Source organism: Desmodus rotundus, chromosome 12 (assembly GCF_022682495.2).
Source record: "Desmodus rotundus isolate HL8 chromosome 12, HLdesRot8A.1, whole genome shotgun sequence".
In the NCBI taxonomy this organism is placed as follows: Eukaryota; Metazoa; Chordata; class Mammalia; order Chiroptera; family Phyllostomidae; genus Desmodus; species Desmodus rotundus.
Genome location: NC_071398.1, coordinates 55,121,816 through 55,142,511, shown reverse-complemented (window position 1 = coordinate 55,142,511; position 20,696 = coordinate 55,121,816). Strand labels below are relative to the sequence as shown.

At 46.1% G+C, this 20,696-nt stretch overlaps 1 protein-coding gene across 4 annotated transcripts in view; it reads left to right on the top strand.

Annotated features, from left to right (window-relative positions):
- Window positions 1-20,696, top strand: part of DPYD (dihydropyrimidine dehydrogenase) — a 548,339-nt gene that overhangs the window by 167,804 nt on the left and 359,839 nt on the right. For 3 of the 4 annotated variants that reach the window (XM_024570281.3, XM_053915805.1, XM_045203652.3), the window contains one exon: window positions 1,742-1,829. In XM_024570281.3, coding sequence (XP_024426049.2) covers window positions 1,742-1,829 — 88 coding nt within the window. Of the gene's footprint in view, window positions 1-1,741; window positions 1,830-2,463; window positions 3,117-20,696 lie in introns of those variants that run through there. The other variant, XM_045203651.3, reaches the window with a different exon arrangement.

Genomic DNA, 20,696 nt, shown 5'->3' with positions numbered 1-20,696 from the left:
GGTGTGCACGTAGCACCTGCACGCACACGCACCTTCCCCGGAAGGACGGGAGGGCTTTCTGGAATAATCTCGCTGGCGCAGAGGGTAAGCTGGGTCTAACGTGGAGGTCGTGTTCTGAGGGTCGTCGCTTCCACAGACTCGTGCGCGGCGCGTTCCTTCTCTCAGCTCACGTTTGTCCCTTTGCTGAGCCTGTTCACAGCGGCGGGGCCTGTGCGTTTCTTTTAAGTCTGGCCTTTATCAGGGCTGTTAAGCTTAACTTATTTCATGACGTAAACACTGGAACATTCCTTCCTTCTTAATGATCGGAAATAGTTTAATAAGAGATCTATTCTTAAAAAGTTACAATAAATCAAAATTCGGAAGCGTCAGTGTTAGGTCCGTTTGGTAGCATCCGACTCTGCTAATTCTGACAGTAGTAGATGTTATTAATAGTTGTTACTAAGCGCTGTTAATGCTCTGGGTTGTTTTGTAGTTTTTGAAAGGTTCCAGAGTTCTGAGTATGGTTTTTTTACTTTCACCTCGGTTCCCTGCTTCTAAACTTCCAGACAGTCGTTCTGTCTGCCAGGGTAAGAACAGAATTACTGGTTTGGGGACACACGCCAGCCCCCCGAGGTGCGGGCCCAGCCATCTTCTCTCTGTTCTCTCGTCTGCTTTGCTCTCTCCATCTTCCAGAAACACCGCCTTCTCAGTAGGTCTCCACATACCACGTGTCGTTCTGAGCCTTGAAGATGCTCCCAGTTCTGCCCTTTCTCCCCCCTTTAACCTGCACAGACCAGAGTCCAATGTGGGGGTGACTTCTGCTCACAAGTCTAACGTCTTGAGTGACAGGTGACACCTGGGTCTGTGATCTCAGGGCCGACTGGGAGCCAGGCTCCATTTTTGGCCTCATCTCTGTAGGTCCTGCCAGTGAAGAGTCTGTGTCCACTGTCCCTGAAGTGTGGGATTATGTCCTGTACCCCGTGTACGGTCTCCTCGGCAAACGGCCGTGTTCCTTTTGGAGAAGGGCTGGGGAGGTCGCTGCAGTGCTTACCTGCTGGGCTGCTACAGGGCCCCTCTTCCCAGGACCTGGCCACCTCTGCTGTCCGTGGGCTGCAGACGTGGAAATTGGCTCATGTCTGGGAACTAAGCAAACTATTGTGGCTTTTAATAGGGGTGACTCCCCTCTGCTTCCTGACTTTATTCGCTTTCCCTGGACAATGTTCCCTGCAAAATTCTATCCATTCTTTAAGAAGGTCCTATTGAACTCCTACCATCTCTCTCCATTCTCATCTTTACTGCCTTAGCCCAAATGAATCTCTCCGTCCTCTGGGTGCCCGTAGACTTGCGCCGGTCACTCACACTGCGTTGTATTTATTTAGGTCCGTCTTCTGCACGGACCTTAACTGAACACTGAGGCAGAAGCTGTCTCACGTCTCATTTTGTCATTAAAGTGCCCCACGGAGGGCCTTGGACGTGTTAATTGAGCTGTGAGAGTTCACCCACTTGGAATGCACTCGCTATGTCTCCGCTACTTTATTAAGAGGCACACAATGCACATGACCCTGAAGGACCCCGTGTCAGCGTTCCACTCACATGCTGTTGCGTGTGTAAACTTGCATGTGCACAGAGAGCAATATTTCAGCATGTACGGAATATAATGTGTATCCAGTTTCTGAGTTTTGTGGGGGTTTTTTGATGTTGAAGATCAAGACTTTATTCATCAAATGTCAAAGTATGATTATTCGCATGTTGTTTCTTATAGATAATTTGCGGTAAAAGCCTTTCAGTGAACGAAATGACTCTTCAGAGTTTGAAAGCAGAGGGGTACAAAGCCGCTTTCATCGGCATCGGTGAGTAACCTACCTTTAAATATTGTGCTTTATAATAATTTTTGAAAATGTCCTGACAGTGTCCAGAATAAGTGCCTGCAGTCATGCCCATGGTCAAAGTCGCGTCTGTTCAGAGAGCAGCAGACAGAAATGGGTGGACAAGGAAAACTGTCTGTCTCGTGCCCAGGGTGCTGCCGGCCCTGGGCTGCGGTGGATTCGGCGAGGTCGTGTTTACCTCCTCGCTCTCTCACCAGGCCATGGTCACCAGCGGGCGTCTCCAGGAAGTGAAACGTTTCCAGGTCCTGCCCTGGATGCTCAGAATTGGGGCTTAAAGATGGTGAAATGCTCTTTCTCTTTATGATGAAACAAATTGGCTAAACTGGTACTCAAGGACAGAATTAGCTGGTTGTCTTATTCTATTCATTTTTTTTCAAAATTTCCTAAAGACTGTCCATACCTGGCTGAATTTTAAAGATGTGGAACCGTAGTTCCGAAAGCCACCTAGTCAGTGAGCCGCTGAGGCATGTCATCTGCCTGTGGTTCCATATTTTGCCCTAATATCCCAGGAAGATTGAGTCTTCCAGCATTTTCCTCTGACTACTCGTTTCCTGAGGAACCGGAGAGAATGGTTGGTTTAACGTATTCTTTGTGACAGGAATGTTGTACTCATTCTCTTCGGTGATTGTGCTGTGGACAGTCAACGGCATGTGGATGGAGTGGGCACATCCGGGAGTCTTTTAGTTCGTCTCTTCTCCAGTTTACGCGCCGTGACCCTCAGTGTCTACAAGATGAAGTGGCAGAGAGGACAGCGGCTCCACCTCTTCAGTGCTCACGCTCCAGGCGACATTCCGGGCCAGGGCCCAGCCTGTCCTCCCGCTGTTTCCGGTGAGGCTGCCGGGGTGCCCCTCAGCCTGTGCCTTTCCTCATTATGCCGCCCCCTCGTCTCTCCCTAGATAGTGGCTTCTAGTGGCTTCTCCCAAGACGTGTCTAGACCGCTTCTGTCACTCCCTTTGTTTAGACGGAAAGTTCCAGAGAGGGAGATGTGTTTGTGCTTCCTAGCTGCTAGAGGTCGGCATCCACCCAGCCTCCTTGCTTTCTGAAGCTCGAGGGCCACGGTCCCCGCTATGTCTCTCTCTCTCCTTTGTTTAAGGACAGACGCCACTGTGACGCCACTGTGACGGTCAGGAGCAGGAGGAGAAAAGGTCGTCTGTTTTCCCAGGGTTCCATTGTTAGAGGCGTTACAGTGACTCTGGTTTTGCTTTTCAACTTTACAGCTGTGATGAGGCTTTAATATAAATAAGGCAAACTCTCTATCAAGTGTATTCTGTTATCGATAACGTCGGCAGTACTGGATCAGTGCGTCGCTGTCGCTCTCAACAAGCCCCTGGTTCAGAAGTGCTTGGTTGACCATAAATGGGAAACTCAGACAGGACTAGAAATGTTGGTGATGTTTTCGAATGTGAAACTCACTGCCGTGGCCCCTGCGGCAGTCATACGCGAGACACGTCCTGGCTCGGTGACGCCGTGTGTGGAACGCAGGCAGCTCTGTGCATCTCTGTGAGCGCTGTCTACACAGGACCTCTGTGCCGAAGGCAAAGACGTGACCAGTGCATTGACGTATCTCCAGTTCAAGTGCATGAGAAGCAAAGCATCACACAAATTCGGAATAATGAAACGGCTTGTCCCTCGGGGTGGTTTCCGCTGTAGCATTATCTTTTATGTGTGAGAGTCAATAATGGTTCGGTTTCCCCTTTTATTCCGTTCCATTAAGCCCCCTCACGTGCGTTGCTTGATCACAATGCCCCGTTTGACTCGGCCCTCGGTGGGAACACGGTGTTGGCCGTGTGGAGACCTTTTCCTTTTGTGTTGCGGTGCGTTTTCATGCTGGGAAGTGAATCCTTTGACATTTTGGTATAGTGATGTGTAGAGTACAGTCCTGTTCTCTTTCAGTATTTTTATATGAATATATATAAGAGAGTTTCATCTTGTCAAAAAAAGAAAAAAGAAGCTATCTGTGGAAGACAAGTCGCCTCACCCTCCAGGAATGTCTGTTTGACACTTGTGATTGCCGAGGTGGGATTTTATGACCTTTCCGTGGCCAGGTCACTGCCTGTCACTCGGGCAGCCTCACATCTTCCTGCTTTCGTTCGTTAGCCACGCTTCTAGGTCGTCATTAAACTTCGCTCACGTTGTCTCTGCCTGTTCCCACTGGGCTGGGAGAAGGCAGTTTTGGAATGGGGATGCTGTATTGTCAGGGTACAGGTTTAGCCGTGCGAAGGAAGGAAAATAATAGAGGTGTAAACAAAACACACGTTTAGTTAGCGCTCTGTCGTCTCACCGTGGGAGCCGTCCTTCATGCCTGATTTTCATCTTGGGCCCGTAGGTGGCTCCTTGGTCCACGCTTCTTCCAACAGAAATGGGAGACAGGGCAGGGACCTCCTTTCCTTTAAGTTTGTGACTCAGAAGTCACTGTTACAGACACAGTGACACAAAGCTGACACTTCAGCTGGGGACAGCTGCCTACACGGAAGCATCCGGCGTAAGGAACCGGGACAGGAAGCCTCACACTCTGCAGAACAGTCCGTGTTAGTTCTTAGTCTCTCTTTTCTCATCGTGGCCACCGATTGCTGTTTTTTTCAGTTGCCTTCGAAACAGAATATTTTTAAACTATGATGATTCCCAAATATTATAATAGCTGAAGAAGAGATCGTTACCGTTAAGAAAATCCATTGAGAGGTTGTGCTGTTACATTTGCTACCGTGTGGCCTTTATATAAACCTCTCGTGCCTTCTTAGAGCCAGAATTCTTCTCTGTGACAGCTATTCTTAATTAGCGTCTTAATCAGGAGTTTCTAAATTGTACATAATTAGATATGCTTTCTATTTCTTTAAAGGAAAATGGAATAAGGATTTTAGACCATCCTTTTTACTTCTGTCCACAGATAAAAACTCAAGTTGTTTAGGTATTATTTGCACAATTCTGAGTAGATTATTTTAAAATAATAACCCTGACTTCATTTTAGGCCCCCCCCCCAAATATGACTATTTTGCCAATCCATTTTTTTTAAATGTGTAATATTGTCTAATCTAGTATCACTTGTAAGTACTTGGGTATAATTGTGAGGTGGCTTCCAAGAAATCAGAACTGAGGGAAATGGAATTCCAGCTGAGAGTTCATTAAATCACCACTTAATGAGCTCAGCACAGCCCCCAGAAGGAGATAAAATAGATGTAGGGCAATTATTCTTTGATCATATTAGCATATCTATAGAAAGTGCATCTTAATTTGCAGAATCAGGTAAGAGGGACTGGTCACCTTTTCAAGTACAGGAAGGGGGAAAAAGGAGAAGCTGAGGAAATATTGGCTGTCCCATATCCTAAAGATAAACAGGTCAACCCATCGTAAGGACCTCTGTATCACCATGTCTGTTGTGATTCCAAGCTCACCAGGCTGACGCTGATTCCAAAATAGTTCCATTCCATTGGATGCAGCGCTGGTCAGGGCCCTGAGCAATCCTGGTCCCTCTGGTGGTTGTCTCTGCTGCCCAGAATCACTCTGCTGCTCTGACTGATACAATATGTTGTCATTGAATTTATTGGGGTGATGTTGGTTCACAAAGCCATACAGGTTTCAAGTGTTCAGCTCAACAAAACATCATCCGCACCCTGCATGGTGCACCCACCGCTCCAAGCAGATAAAAGACCTGGGGGAATTATAGGATAAGGAAGAAATTAAGGAAGTTACAAATAAGTGGAAGTTTATACCCTGTTCATGGATTGGAAGAATTAACATCATTAAAATGTCCATACTGCCCAGAGCAATCTATAGGTTCATCCCAACGGCATATTTCACAGATCTAGAACAAATATTCCAACCATTTATATGGAGCCAAAAAAAGACCCCAAATAGTCTCTACAGTCTTGAGAGAGAAGAATGAAGGAAGAGGGATCACAACACCTGATGCCAAACTATATTACAAGGCCACCGTAATTCAAACAGTCTGGTACTGGCATAAGAACAAACACACAGCTCAGGCAGCCCAGCTATAAACCCATGCCTCTGTGTCAGCATTGGACAAAGGAGGCATTCCCTTCACTACTGCAACCAAAAACAAGGTACCTAGGAAGAAATTTAACCAAAGAAGCAATATGATACTTTGACACGAAGAGGTGAAAAGAGGTACACACTTTTCTTATCAAGTGTGTTTTTGTGGAGCATCCCTTTTATTTATAACGGGGTACTCAAGGGTCTCTGGGATCCCAGGGGGTGGGTGTCAGTTCCGTCCTTCTTAGTGCTGAGCATGTGGCTTGCCTAAGGCCCCCAGGGTCCTCAAGATGGAAACCAAAATTCCCCCGTCCAGGTTCTTCCTCCACTTCACATCACTCACGCAGGAATCGCCAGGAGGGAAGGGTGGTCCAGGGGCTTCAGGGAAGAGGAGGGGTGAGACCATTATTGCTGTCATTTTAATAGAGAAATCTGAATACTCTTTGTGGCAGGGTGAGGAAGTAAATGAGAAACAAAAGTTTGAAGTGATTTGGGGGCCCAAAGTAGGGGAGAACAGAAGAGAATCAAAAAGAGCAGCATAGGCAAATATGTTTTTGAAAGCGGTACAAATACATTTTCCTCATTGAGAGAGGAACAGGTTGATGGGGATGGGAAGATTTCTGAGGTGGAACATGTCAGCCCAGTGAATTCAGTTTGCTTTGGGGGCAGGGGGCAGTGCAGGGAGAGGCGGGGGGGGGGGGGGGGAGAGAGAGAGAGAGAGCGCGAGCGAGCGCACAAGCAAGCAAGCAGGTGAGAACCAACCTTCACTCACCTCCTGGCTCTCACACACACAGGAAATGATAAGTAAGGAGAGAAAACTGCAGAATACAGGAGAGAAACTGGACAAAATCCACTAGACTTTTACTTAACTGATTTTATTTATATATATATATGTGTTTTTTAAAAGATTTTATTTCTTTTTAGAGAGAGGGGAAGGGAAGGAGGAAGAGGAGAAAACATCACTGTGTGGTTGTCTCTCATGCACCCCCTCCTGGGGACCTGGCCTGTAACCCAGGCACGTGCCCTGACTGGGAATTGAACTGGTGACCCTTTGGTTTGCAGGACGGTGGTCAACCCACTGAGCACACCAGCCAGGGCTGATTTCAGATTTATAGCAGGCTTTAATACCAGTTTCCTTTTATGGGTGGGGAAAAAACAAAGCATTTTATTGTAACAGAGGGAACAGGAAGGATTGACACCTTTACTGTATGTTGTGTTATTGTTTATTTGTAATTAAAACAAAAGTAATACCTCTTGAATTTCTTACAGTGAAGTTAGTGCCTATTTACTAAGTGGATATTCTAGGGGATCTACAAAATATGATCCCTTTAAGCATATAAAAATAGAACCAACACAGAGCTGGTTTGAGCCAGTTCGTCCAGCTGTAAGTTATCCCCAGGTTGTAATTAATTGCTTTGAAAAGGAGTTAATTCTGTCAGGTCATTGAATAACCCTGTTAGTACATTTTTATGACAAACATATTATTTGCAAAAATACAGGAACACTAGCATTTCAGCAATTTGTAGTCCTTGGCAACAACCTGCATTCTGCTTAAGTATAGTGATAGAATCAACCACCATGCTATTAGAGAATATTATAATTAGGGAAAATGTAGGGCATTTCATAAATTGAAAATTGCAGATAAATTCTTCTTTAAGCATATCATGTTATATAACCAGAGCTTTGTAGTCTGGGCATATGTGAAAATCGGATGGCCGAATGAATATGTAATATTATGTCCGGTGAAGTGGGAATGGAAGGAATGAAGGTAAACCAGGCCAAAATAAGAACAAGAACAAAATAAATGTATGTGATATTCAGCAAAGGGCAGCCTAATTCAGCATTCATTCAAAAGCTTCAGTTCTTACACTGTGTGTGCATGTATTTCACTTTTCAGTAGTTCAGGTCAACTACGTAGCACACATGGCTGGAAAAACAGCAAGTCGAAACGTCTTATTTGCTCCGTTGAGGAATGAGGTCATTCATTTTGAGCTAAGCCCGTAGGCCAATAGTTTAGTCAAAGGCAAAAAGTTCTGATTTCTGCCAAAGACTTAATTAGCCATATGTTAAAGAACAAGAGTTCGATATACATGGTGTGGAAAATACTTCTCATTAAGGATTGACCTTTGGAAACTGTAATCATTCAGAGAAACAGGTACCCACAGCATCTCCGTGCCTGGCCGTGCGGGCGGAGCAGATGCTGCCCCACACTGGTGCCCACGCTGTGCCCAAGCGAGCCCTGGGGTCTCTCTCCGAATCCCAGAGTGCCAGCGTACCAGTGGCCTGTCTGGACGGGGCTCGTTGCATCAGAATTGCGCGTTCATTCGACAGGCACCTTCCGTGGTCGGCCTGAGCCACGGAAACCTTCCAGGTCTGTGTAGTTTCTGGTGACCTGTGCACTCGCCGGTCCCAGCGCCCCCGGGGCGCTCCGGGTTAGCCAGACCGAGTCCAGCCCCGCCGTGCCTCCGGCCGGCTGTGGGCCTCTTTCCTGTGTGCCCCGACGCCTGCGGTCAGGCCCCTTCTCTTCTCGGCGGTGACGGTAACTTGCCTCCCCGGGGTCACGCTGATGAGTAAGTTAATTTAGTGTGGTGCTTCGTGCCACACACTCGGCGGTGGTTAGTGTAATTTCATTAAAAACCAGGGATTTTCCTTAGAAGAAATATTTGTGACCAGTAGATAGGTTTAAAAAAAAATGTCTTAGGTAGGAAAACAAAACAAAAATAGAAACAAAAGGAAGATTTGAGAAATAAATTGTACTTGGTCAAAATGAAAACTTCTCCTCAAATGAAATGGCACGATTGGGAGAAAATATTCACAATATATGGGGTGAGGCAAAAGGAGGTTTACGGTTGTTTGTATGAAAAATAATACAATAATTAATAAATAACAGAATAAACTCTGTTTCATGTGTTGTATTTACAACTGTAAACCTACTTTTGCCCCACTCTGTGTGTGTAGCTGACAAAGGTATTTGTGTATTTTCAGAATATGCAAGAATTCTTTACCGTATATAAGATAACCCAATTCGAAAAACTTGAACAGATAAATGAATATACAGGAATGGCCAGTGAGCACATGGCAAGATGGTCAGCATCATCAGTCACTAGGAAAATGCAATTAAAGTTGGAAGGACTAGTAACACCGACGGCTGACGAGGCTGGGAGGCACCGGGCGCCCACACACTGCAGGTCAGAGGGCGTGCTCTTCTTTGGGCAACAGTTTGGCAACTGCTTACATGGTCAAACACCCATCTTCCCCAATGCACCAATGCCACTTCTACATGTTTAACCAAAATACGTCCACAGAAACATCCTTCGTGAAAATGCATGTCAGTCAAAAATGGGAAGCAAGTGCAAAGCAGACGTGTCCAGCCCCAGGTGTGTGGACTGCATGCATTCTGGCCTATTCACTCAGGGGACTGCTGGTCAGAACCCAGAGGCAGTGGACAACGCGAGCAAACCTTCTCAGGCGTTGTGCTGAACGACAGAAGTCACAGGTCCGGCTCCTTGGGTACTCGTAAGGGAAAGACGTTTTCCTTGACCTCATGAAGTGAGTCTCACTGGGTGCAAAGTGACATGGTGACAGCGTAGTGTGGCAATGAGGGATGTGCGGCGTTCTGTGCAGGCCTGTGGGGGGCGCCCCGCACTCTCCACCACCCTGATGAATTTGTGTACGAATCTCTCCTGGGCCGGGGAAGGGGAGGCACGGAAACTTTCTAGAGGGAGTTGGAGTCGAAAGGAGAGGAGGTAGCAGGAAAAGAGGGGCCAGAGGGAGGGGTTGTTCCTGTGGAGGACTCTGGAGAGCAGGTTTTTGGGGAGCTAGCGTGACAAAGCCTGCGTTTGGTGTTCATGGGGTGTTCGATCTCTGGCTGTGTCTTTGGGCTGGAGAGTTCAAGTTCAGCAAAACGCAGCCTGTGAGGGCCTCCTTAGCCTGCTAGGGAGCGTGGGCTTAGTGAATGGAACATGAGAACTGATTGCAAGGTTTTACGCACCATCGTCTCTCCGGAGAGAGTATGAATTTCGGAGTAACACCTCTGGACACGTGGGGACGAGCTGGGCAGCTGTTAAGCAATCCAGGGAAGAGATGCTTAGAGCTTGAACTTGGACACAGGATGAATCAAGTATTTGATATTTCAATCTAGACGCTTAGGTCTTTTTCCTTACGATTTACCATCACAGACCTTAATGAAAACATCAAGAAGTAAGTGAGCACTTAATAAATAACTATTAACATTATATAGTCTTTTACTTCTGAATTCCTATAGTTTAGGGTTTTTAATGTTATACTACTCTCTTTAATGTAATGTACATAGGGTAAAACTCAACATTATTAAAATAGTCAAAATGATTATTTTCAGCCAAGTAAACCTGTATTATCCCGGCATAGGCACTATTGAAGTGATATATTTTGATCAGCATTTGCAAGTTACATAAGAGTATTCCTATAATTATTTTCAAAGCATGTTCTCATATTTATCTTCTTGAATATTAAAGCTCATTAGGAAACATATATTTAGATATGTAGAGAAGATTAATTTATAAAACTAACATAAACATGACTAATTGAAATGCTTAATAGAGCATTAACAAGAATTGAATTCTGGAATAACCAAACAGAATGTTTTCTTGGTCTTGTTTTTGTGTTTTATTTGATGCAAATGGCAGGAACTATGTAGATGAAAACTAAGAGCATCTTGGGACTAGAGACAAGAGACTGAATAATTTCCTTAGGTGTGACCCTAAAGGTATAGTTCAATAACTAGCTGGCCTTAAACATTTTTAGGTTTTCGTGTGAAAGTCAAAAGTGTAACTGCACGTGTTTTAACAGTTATTCCAGGCTAATTTTGCTTAGCTAAGTTTTGCAGTTAAGTGACCTGGAGAAAGGTGCTCTTCACAGATTTTCTGGGAGGAATTTAGGAGACAGCTAGCTTTCAACATTCCCCCTTAGTTACATTGTAAATATTTTTCTAATTTGAACGCATTATTGAGGTTATCTTACCAGTTTTCTGATGCCATTATTAATAGGAAAATGCAACGTGAACCGATCTGTTGGACCCTGTTGTCCCTTTGCTAGGAACCCTCTTTGACCAGGTGTGCCCGTGCCCACGGCAGACAGGTGGGGACTCACCGTGGGCGGGGTGCTACTCAAGTGAAAGCCCCCCGCTTCCTCACTAGCAGCAACGCGCCATGGTGTTTCTGATCAGCAGGAGCCCCAGCCCTGACAAGGACATAATTTGGTTTATTTTATATTTGTCTACACAAATTATTGACAACTTTCAAAAGCTGCAAGAGTAAGGCGACTAATGGGGAAGACTGCCTATGTTAGAATTTAGAAATGTAACTGAAAATGACAAATTTTAATACTCTCTGGAATTTCTCATAAGCAAATGCCTGTAGAAAGTGGTAGCTGATTTTGTCTGTCTTATGTCTTGCTTACCAGTGTGCTAATGGAGCAAAGGTGGTACAGATTTCAGTTAATGCAGCAGGCTTAAGAAAGTACAGCTGAATTTGAAATCATGCTTGGAAAGTAGATCAAAGAGAGAAAAGTCACACCTACAAATACATTTTCTAGTTCTATTCAGTCTTTTGAAAAGAAACTCGGTAAGTTCCCAAGCATTAACACAAAGTGAGACAGGAAAATTCTTGGTTTTGTAATTAGTTCAGCGAGACTGCATTTGAAAATGTCAGGCTGAATGCAAGCACGTCTGTCTGTCCCTCCTGAATTGCCGCTAGAGGAAAAGCAACAGCATTTTTCAAAGGCGAAAAGCCCCAAAGAGAAAAGAAACTAAGAGGGGAAACCGCAGTAGCACTTGGGAAAGGCAGAGGCTGCAAGAGACGGGACTGAGCAGGTGTAAAGCGTGGATTCCTCAACCAGACGCGAGAGGTGCTGCTGAATCCGCCCAGAGGTTCAGGGTGTGTGATGCCAGGTGGGCGTGGGCGTGCAGGACGGGATCTGCCAAAGGAAGAGGCCCAGACCCAGTTCCTTCAGTGGAGCAGGGACTCCCGCGCCTGGACTGGCAGACACATGCAGGAGGGCTCCCCGGTGGACAGAAGGGCAGGAAGCCAAGGTCCGCGTGCTCCGAGTGGGAACCTCCTCTCTCCTCCCTCTGGGCTCCCAGGCAGGCAGCTGCCTTGCGGGTGGAACGTGCAGTGTGTGACAGTGTGTGCACCGCCCTAGGTCACAGGCGATGTGTCCCGATGACTCCCAAGGAGATGAACAGTGAGTGGAAAACGGGACCCTTAGATTTATCAATGGAATACGGTCACGTCAGAGCTCAAGGTGGTGCTATTTCGAAAAGTCCTCGCAACCTGCTAAACCTCATTCTTACAGAAAAACAATGTTCTTCAGCAGTTATCCTTATTAAAAATTAAAGAGGAAAATGTGCCCTTATTTTGCGTTTCCTAGGCATGCTAACCCCCTTTTCATCTTAATTGCCCCCCCAAAGTAAAGCTAGACAACTTAAAAAAAATACTGAAAACTCAGTACTTCTATTAATTGTCTCACAACACAAGATAACACAAATTTGGTCACATTTATATCAAACGTGTGCACTTTTTGGAGTTTTTGTTTCTTTGAGTGGCATGAGACGCCGGTGCTTTTAGTATCTGTGCGTGTGATAATCATTTCATTGCTTCTCCTATAAAAATGTTCTTAAGTATCTTAACTTTCATGATTAAGTCCCTAAGGTTCTATTTTCCTTGTCCAAGCTGAATTTTAGAAATCAACTTGTTCAAACAAAAACAAAACTCTAAGACTCTGGGAGAGATCACGCTCCCCTCCGGAGCTGGGAGTGGCGGGTGTGTTTCCGCAGTGGGATGGAAACACACCCTCCCCCGGACTGGACGGGGATGGGCAGCGAGCACCTTCTGAGGTGAGACCTGTGCCTCGTCTTCCTGGGGCTGAACAGGGCCCCGAGCTGACCTTCAGAGACTCTGTCTCAGCCTCCAAGGAAGAGGAGGTACACGCTATTTTGTGAAAAAGCCGTGCAGTAATTTTAAATATCACATCCGTGACCCACCCTTGTGGTGTCACCAAGGGCTTTGTTTATTGACAAAATGTTTCATTGCAAAATTGTCAAGGTTTTTCCCTTAGGAAACGCAGGGGTGCAGGTTCATTAGTGTATCTGCAAGTAGGTCACACAGATGCAGCAAGATTCCTGTTATGGTAGAAGCCCATGTTTGATTTTGATTGTGTATTTTTCACGTTTTTATTGTTTGCCATTTAGTGGTATGTTTTTATTTATTTTTATAAAAGGTATTTCTGATCAGTAGGACAACAGAGTCATGAAATTATTCTTTCTAAAGAATATACGTTTGTTGCTCAGGTCAAATAAGACACGTAAAGAAATATCTTTTATACAATTACTATCCAAAATTTTCTATTACGTTGATCTGTAAGCTTTATATATTGATTGGCATCATAAAATTCCTTAAATGATTCTGGGATAAGAAAGTAGTTTGTCTCTTGATGAACTGGAAAACTTTCTTTGTCAGATACTGGAATCTATGTAATGTATAGTGACTTCATTTAGATTGCTGTGCCGGAAGCTCAGAGTGTGTTTTAGTGTTTACTCATGGAGATTATCCAACTGCTCCATGACATCATCTCAGATACAGTACGGAAGGAGGCGGGTATATATTACAGCCCCACCTCCTGGAACCTGTTTGGCCCCACGCAGATTTCTGAGCCGCATCTCTACGTACCCTTTAACTCTTGCGGTGGTTGGGTTCACTGGGGAAGGGTGGGGGTTGCAAACCACAGGTAAGTTACTGTACACGCGCATCCAGAGCACACGCAGAATACTCATCACACCAGACATTAAATAAACCGCTGAAGAGAACTCCGATTCTAATTTCCCTCCTCAACCACTTTTAAGCCCAACCTACAGTTTCACAACTAAAGGTTTAATATTTGGAGTAAGGACATCTGATGCTTACCCTTAGTTAAACGCGTGTGTGTCAGGGAAGAAGAACATGTTGGCGTTATCACTCACTTAAAACCTCATACATGTTACAGATTCTTTCCTGTAAAGAGGTAGAAGTGGGGGAGAGAGAATCGACAGAAGAAGAAGCGGGGAGGGGATCGACCTCATGAAATGTAAGGACACTGTGGTATTGAGGTCCGCAGGGAAACTGAAATCCTGACCGCCAGAAAACTTTTACCCACGTGCCTCATTTTACTCCATCGTTTGTCCCGTCTGTAACAGTAAGCGTTGGCCCGGGATCTCACTCGTCCCTGGAGGGTCCAGGACTGATTTAGGCTCTCTCCTTCCCCAGAGGAGCTCGTCAGAGTTTAGGGAGAAGGTAATCATGGCACTAAGTGCAAAGGGGGAGCGGAGGAGGGACCTAATGACCACCTGGGGGGCTGGGGCCTTGACTTAACCCCAGAGAGAGCAAGTGTGTTAGAGGGGTTGAGACAAGCCCGCAACTGGCTGCAGAGATGGTGTCACCAATCACAGACACCTGGAGGGACGAGGTGAATTTGAAACTGGCAAGTATGGGAGGCACGGTCCTAAGATGGGGGCTGAGGGAGACAGGGTGAGGCAGGGGTGAATGATTTCAGGTCCTAGGTGAGGGGGGTTGAGTTTTCCCCAGAAGCCAGGGAGAGGCGCCTGAAATTTGGGACCGATATCATTGGGGCGCTGCCTTAGATCCCCAGGCTCAGGAGGGTGGACACACACACAACTCCAGGGGGGTGCCGTGCCTCTGGAGGGCTAGTTGAGACTGGAGCAAAGTGGTGGAGACATACTTTTCACATCGCTTTCCTTACCGACTGTGGGTCGCTTGGGTCTTGATCAGGAAGCGGATGCTGCGAAAATTCTCATAAGTTTTATTATAAACTTCCTGGGAAGGGGGCCATGCCAGCAAGTTTAGCTTTTAGCACCAGGCCTTATGGAAGAAAGGTTATGAATAATCCCAAAAGGTACCGTAACGGTGGAATGGAATATTTACAAAGCATGTTCTGTGTGGGTAATGCATCGTCATCTCCAGTTCATTAATTCGTGGTGGGGTAGGAGTCTGAAGTTATTGTTGGCTTCAGATTCTTAGCACTTGGGATTTGCTAGTTACGGAGCGTGGACGGCACCAGGCTGTGCTTGGCGGGAAGATGGCAGTGACCTCTGGGAGTCTGCACTTGCCGTACCTGGGTCACTGGGCTGTTGTGAGGCAGTGAAGGATGCCGTTCGCGTCAGTTGTCTTTTCTTTCGGCCGTGAGGATGTTACAGGGTGTCTCCGGTGGCTTGTGATCCAGGCGGTCATCTGTCTTGTATTACAAGTCAATACTTTTCCTTAGTGAAGAGAGAGAATGGGGAAAGATTTCACATTTGTCTCCAATTTTGTTCCAGTTCCTTTTTGTGGGCTTAAAAATCACTGGAGACAGACAAATTGCCCTTCATTGTCTTCCAAAGTGAATTTAATAGCTTAAGCTAAAAATTAAAAAAGTGTTTCCCTACATCTGTGTTCTAGGAAGTGATGTGTTAAATATATTCATGGAAACCTAGCTTACTTACACTATACATTTATTATTTGTGTGGGTCTAATTTTAAAGGGATGTTGTGACTGCATTTACTTGCCGTTTTAGATATCCAGTTTGATTTAGCTCAGGGAAGAGCAATATGGAATTCAAAAAATATCATACCATTCAGGGGTTTTGTTGTAAAATGTATTACACCGTAGGAGGTTTCACATTTCTGAAATCGGAGCAGTGCGTTCCGTGGGGTCAGGGACTAGCCAGTGAATGAAAGTCGGACTTCAGAACGGAGCGCCTCTCCCGTGTAACACCGGGCGCTGATGGAGGCTGATAGCGTCTGATTAATGAGCGGCAGCCTTGCGGCAGCAGGTGAACACATCTGCAAAAAGTGATTTATTATTTCTCAGGGATTGGAAGCTCGAGGTATCTTGCAGATTTAAGGATGTGTGCCTGAATACAGCAAATGAGATCAACACGTGAGAAATGAAAACACAGTACTCGTGAAGGATGTGTCAGGTTGGGGGATTTTTGTTCAAGTGCACTTTGTCACGGGGGGCTGCACGCCGCACTGAATGCAGATCATTGCACGGGTTCAAGAAAGCGCCTCGGTCGGGGTCCTGGCATCCATCATCTAAGTCGCAAACGAGGGTTAAACCTAATGTGGTGTAACATCCCCTAAATGTTCGAATTCTGCATCCCATCCAACTATTAAAGTCGCACAGATGTTTTATGTATAAAGATGAATAAATTGTAGGCACTTCAAGCAACAGCCCCCAACCAGAGGCGGGGCTTGAAGTTGTGAGGTTCTTAGCTGAACCCTCCTCAGACACTTGGGGTTAAAGGTTCCCGCTGCCTCTGTCAGGGCCGGACATTTGAGTGACTGACCACTTGATGATTGAACGGTTGTTAGTTGGGTGACACGTTTGATGACAAATCCCAGAATGCAGTGGTGTAGTTGGCACTATATTAAGTGCTGCTATGGAGCCCTTGTGTGTGCATGTGTGTTCATACATGTGTGTACATATGCACACGCGTGCGCATGCACCCCAAGTCATTCACTGTCGCTTAGGCAAAGATCGCACTTTCTCCATAGATACCGTTACCTTACATTTCTCCTTGCTAAATGATTATTTCCCGAAAGTAAGATCTAAACTTCTTTCAGACGACGAGTAACGGGACAATAGGCCACAGCGGAGCAAGCCCGATGAAGAGCAGTGTGAAGATAAACTTGGCTCAATCGGAGCTCTGCCCCTGAGTCCTCCTCCTGGGGTTCCTGAGCTGAAGCTGTGGGTCTGACTCGCCCCGAAGAGGCGTGTTCGCCAAGGCGGGCGCCTTAACTGAGGAGCCGCCACCTGTTTAGAGCAATGGATTGAAAAGGAAGAGGGAATCGTCGTCACAGCCAAATTCTGTGAAGGAAAAAGGTTTCCGACGCGTGCTTTGGAGCTTCAGGGTCGCACATATGATGTTTAATGGGTCGGAAGCCCAGCCGGGGCACCGCTGTGACCGCGGCGGCCTCAGGGATGAGCACACACTGACTCCTGCTGGAACGCCACGTGGGACGATGGAGCGAATGACAGCATCGGTAAAGGAAACGTCCCCCGTGGACATTTTGCTCATTTCTGTCGCAGTCTGGAAAACCTGCATTACTCCAGGCCGTGGGCTGTTCCGTCAACATTCTGTTTCCCGAACCAGTCCTGCCCTGGGCTCCCTGGCTGGCAGGAGTCGGGTATGAGATATACATCACAAGTCCCATTGTGAAACACTTTGAAAAGTGACGTAAGTGAGGAAGGGGCTGTGAGGCTGCCTTCCAAGGGGGCCTCTGCTGCATGGGGGACAGGGAGTGGGGATCCTGCTGGCTGAGCTGGGAGAGGTGCTAGACGGCCAGGTGAGGAGCAGCACAACCAGGCGTGTGTTTTAGGGGCCCCTGTGGCAGCTGCGAGGGAGGAGTGGTGGTGGGGATACCATGTCAGGCGACGGTGACAGTGACACAGAGGATGACGTCATCTGACGCCACTCGGGAATGCGCATCTCTGCCCATCACCTGCTTCAGCATCTCCCTGCCTCTTGTTCTTTCTCTTCTCCGGGAGCGGCCAGGGCCTGCGAGTGAGGGCTTTCAGTCCTTCCGTGGAATTACTCACTAACCCTTCATTGCCGTGGAAAGTACACACAGTGGCCCTCGACTGGCAGTGAGGCAGTTCCAGGGTGATTTTCTCAGATTTTCAAAATCTGGCCTCTGCTGAGATGTCAACAGATTTCAGTGCCGCCTTCTTATTACCAAATAGAAATACTCGACTAATTGCATTGTGATGGGATTTAAACACATGGCTCTTTGCAACCACAGAAGCATTCAAAGTAGGGAAGGAAGCATATTTTCAGTAACTTATACTTGTGCAGACAAAAGCCTAAGTAGAAAAGGAAATGTGAGGGGGATTGAATAACATCTACAGAAGGAATTTCTATAATCCTCCTACTTTCTAAACTTCGCTAAGCTTCCCTGTCAGGAGTATTTCCCTCACCCTTTTTGCCGTCTCATCAATCAGTGTTGAAGTGGAAACAGGCCTGATCATCTCGAGAGCCCCGTACATAACCAAAAATCTCCGTCAAATCGACTTCTTCTCCAGGCTGAATAATTACAGCTTCCATTCATTAAAGACTAAAAATTGCTTCCTCAATTAAACTGAAATGTGTAGGCAAACACACAAAAACATAAACCTCCTAGATTTAGGAGTTTTCTTAGAAGTCCGTGCTGAGATGTCAAATATTAATATAGCCTAACATCCTGAACATTAAAGATCATATAGGGATGTGTCTTCTCCCTAATTATGTAGACAGAACACGTGTAAAACCAAACTGAGATCCAGGGCGTACTTAGGAGGTGTCTAAGGAGAATTCAGAATGAATATAGGATGCTGGTTTCTGGTTCTCTTCCGTGTTTAAAATGAGCCTGCCATCCCCAGACAAGTCACAGCTCCCTTCCCAGGTCCCGGGTGCGGGGTGGTCGATCGGGGATGGAAGGAAGTGTCACAGGTGGGAATGTTGATAGTTCTGCAGCGATCTGAAACCCTTATAAATGTGAGTGGTTGGAGCTGAAGGTGATTCTCAGTCTCCATCCCCTCGAGCACTGAGTGCTGTTTCAGCCCCATGGAGACACTGTTGGCAGACCCTATGTCCTTATTTGGGTCCTCCAGGAGAAGAGTCGAACCCCAGCCTATCCTACCTTGAGATTATTTTTCTTTAGGTTTGGTACCTCTAACCTAGCATCGTGGGAGCATTTTTTTAGGCTAACTCTGGGTACAGAAAGTAGCACTTGGTGATTTATACAGCCAGAAGCTAAGAGTCAGTGTTCACAGTGGATGAAAATTTGACATTTTACACTTTTAGTAGAGTTTCTCTCCTAGGAAAAAGCCCAGGGTAACCAAAAATAAAAAGCTATAATTTATTATTTTATAATAGAAGTATGAAAGAAATGAATACATAAAACAGTAACTGTGCTTTTCTGAGAGGCAGTTTAGAGAGTGACTTTGGGCAGTGGATATTAAATAGCTGTATTAGCCACTGTGTTTTTCCCTGTTTCTCACCGCAAATACACATGTATGAAGCTGTCACTTCACAGTAATTTGAACTAAATTATATTGGAATTTAAAGAGAGAAGTAAAAGTGTACCATAGATTTTATACAATGGTATATATGGCAGGGATGGCCGATTTTCTAAGGGATCTTTGTGTTTGAAAGATCCCTTAGAAAAGGAATCTTACAGATTCTTTCTGTAGATGTTATTCAATCTGTTACCTAGTGCTACACAGCAAGTGTCTCTGAAACTTAGTGTCTGGAAACAGCCACTTCTTATCTGCTCATGATTCTGCACGTTGGCACTTCGCTCTGGGCTGAGCGGGACATTCACCCACACATGGTGTCAGCTGTCCCCCCGAGCCCCGACTCAGCTGAGGGACTAGTGCTTAGGGGCTGGTGGGATCTGGAGAGCCTCGCTCTCACGTCTCGGTCCTCGGCTGGGAAACTGGGCCTTTCTCTCTACAGGTGTGTCTCTGTTCACGTGCATCACACCCTTACGGAGCAAGGCATGGACACAGGTGGCCTTGTGCTAAAATAGTGAGTGTGCAAGCTTCAGGGCCTCTTGATGCCAAGGGCCAGAAGCCACCCTGTGCAACCTGCACCTCATTATGTTAGAGCAATTCCCGGGACAGCTCCACATTCCAGGGAGGGCAATGGCTTCTCTCTCATCTCATCGTAGGGACAGGGCCGGCAAGGCTGTGTGCAAAGGGACATACTTGCAAGGAGGGGAGGGACTCTTGTGGCCTCCTGGGCAGGCGGTCTGATATGCAACGGTGGTGCATTACAGCAAGGGAAGAGCAGATTTTTTTCAGATGGTTTCTTTTTTAGAATGAGTTTCCTACATGAAAATTATTCTATAGAGGATCCCACCTGACGGAAGTGAGAGCAGGATTCAGAGGCTTGTCCATACTTTCAAACAACCTCGTATTCCAAGAGACTGAAGCCCCTGGAGCTGCAGTGCCTGGGTCTGAGGCTGGTGTTGGGGTTGCAAGAGCTACCCAGTGGCTCTCTGTTTCCGCGGAAACTCTGAAAAAGAATGCAATGCCTCATGGGGTCACAGAGAGGATTAAAGGGTTTGGTACAGACCAACTGCTTGGAACAGTGCCTGGCAAAAAAGAAATGCCTCGTGTGCAATAACGATCATTGTATCTTATTCCCGGTTTCCTATAGTGAATGAAACTGTATGTCTTTACAGTATCAATCAGTGTGTGGAAAAGCAGATTATTTATTACATGTTACTGATATAACTGGAGACTATCCTGTGTAATAAACTTGGATCCATGTTCCACATCCTGTACTAAGATAGAATAGCGTGTTTCACAGAAAAGGAAATTAAAATGACCCTTAACCAGTTGAAAATGCTAAACTTCACTCATCACAGAAGAAATGCACATTTCCACTGCACCGAGGTACTGTTCGCTCCATCAGACTGGCTCCTTGTCAACGGGGCTGTGCGGGCAGGCCCTCTGGTACAGGGCGTGTGTGAGGTCATCGATCCCACTGGTGGGAAGCTGTTTTGCACCTGTGAAATGGTGTATCTCTGGCCTACTAACTGCAGGCTTGTTGGAAGTAGCCAAGTAATGGGAACCACCTAAATGTCCATCAAGAGAAACTAGCTAAGAACTGAGAAGTAAATTGTTACATTCATACACTAGAATGTGAGGAAGCTTTAAAAATATTGATGATCTTTATATATTGCTGGGGAAGTAGCTCTGAGATGGACTTGTGAAGTGGAAGAAGTTGGTGTAAACAGTGTATGTTATTGTGCAAAAGTCGGTGCAGTGTGAATATTTGCTTGCATAGGTG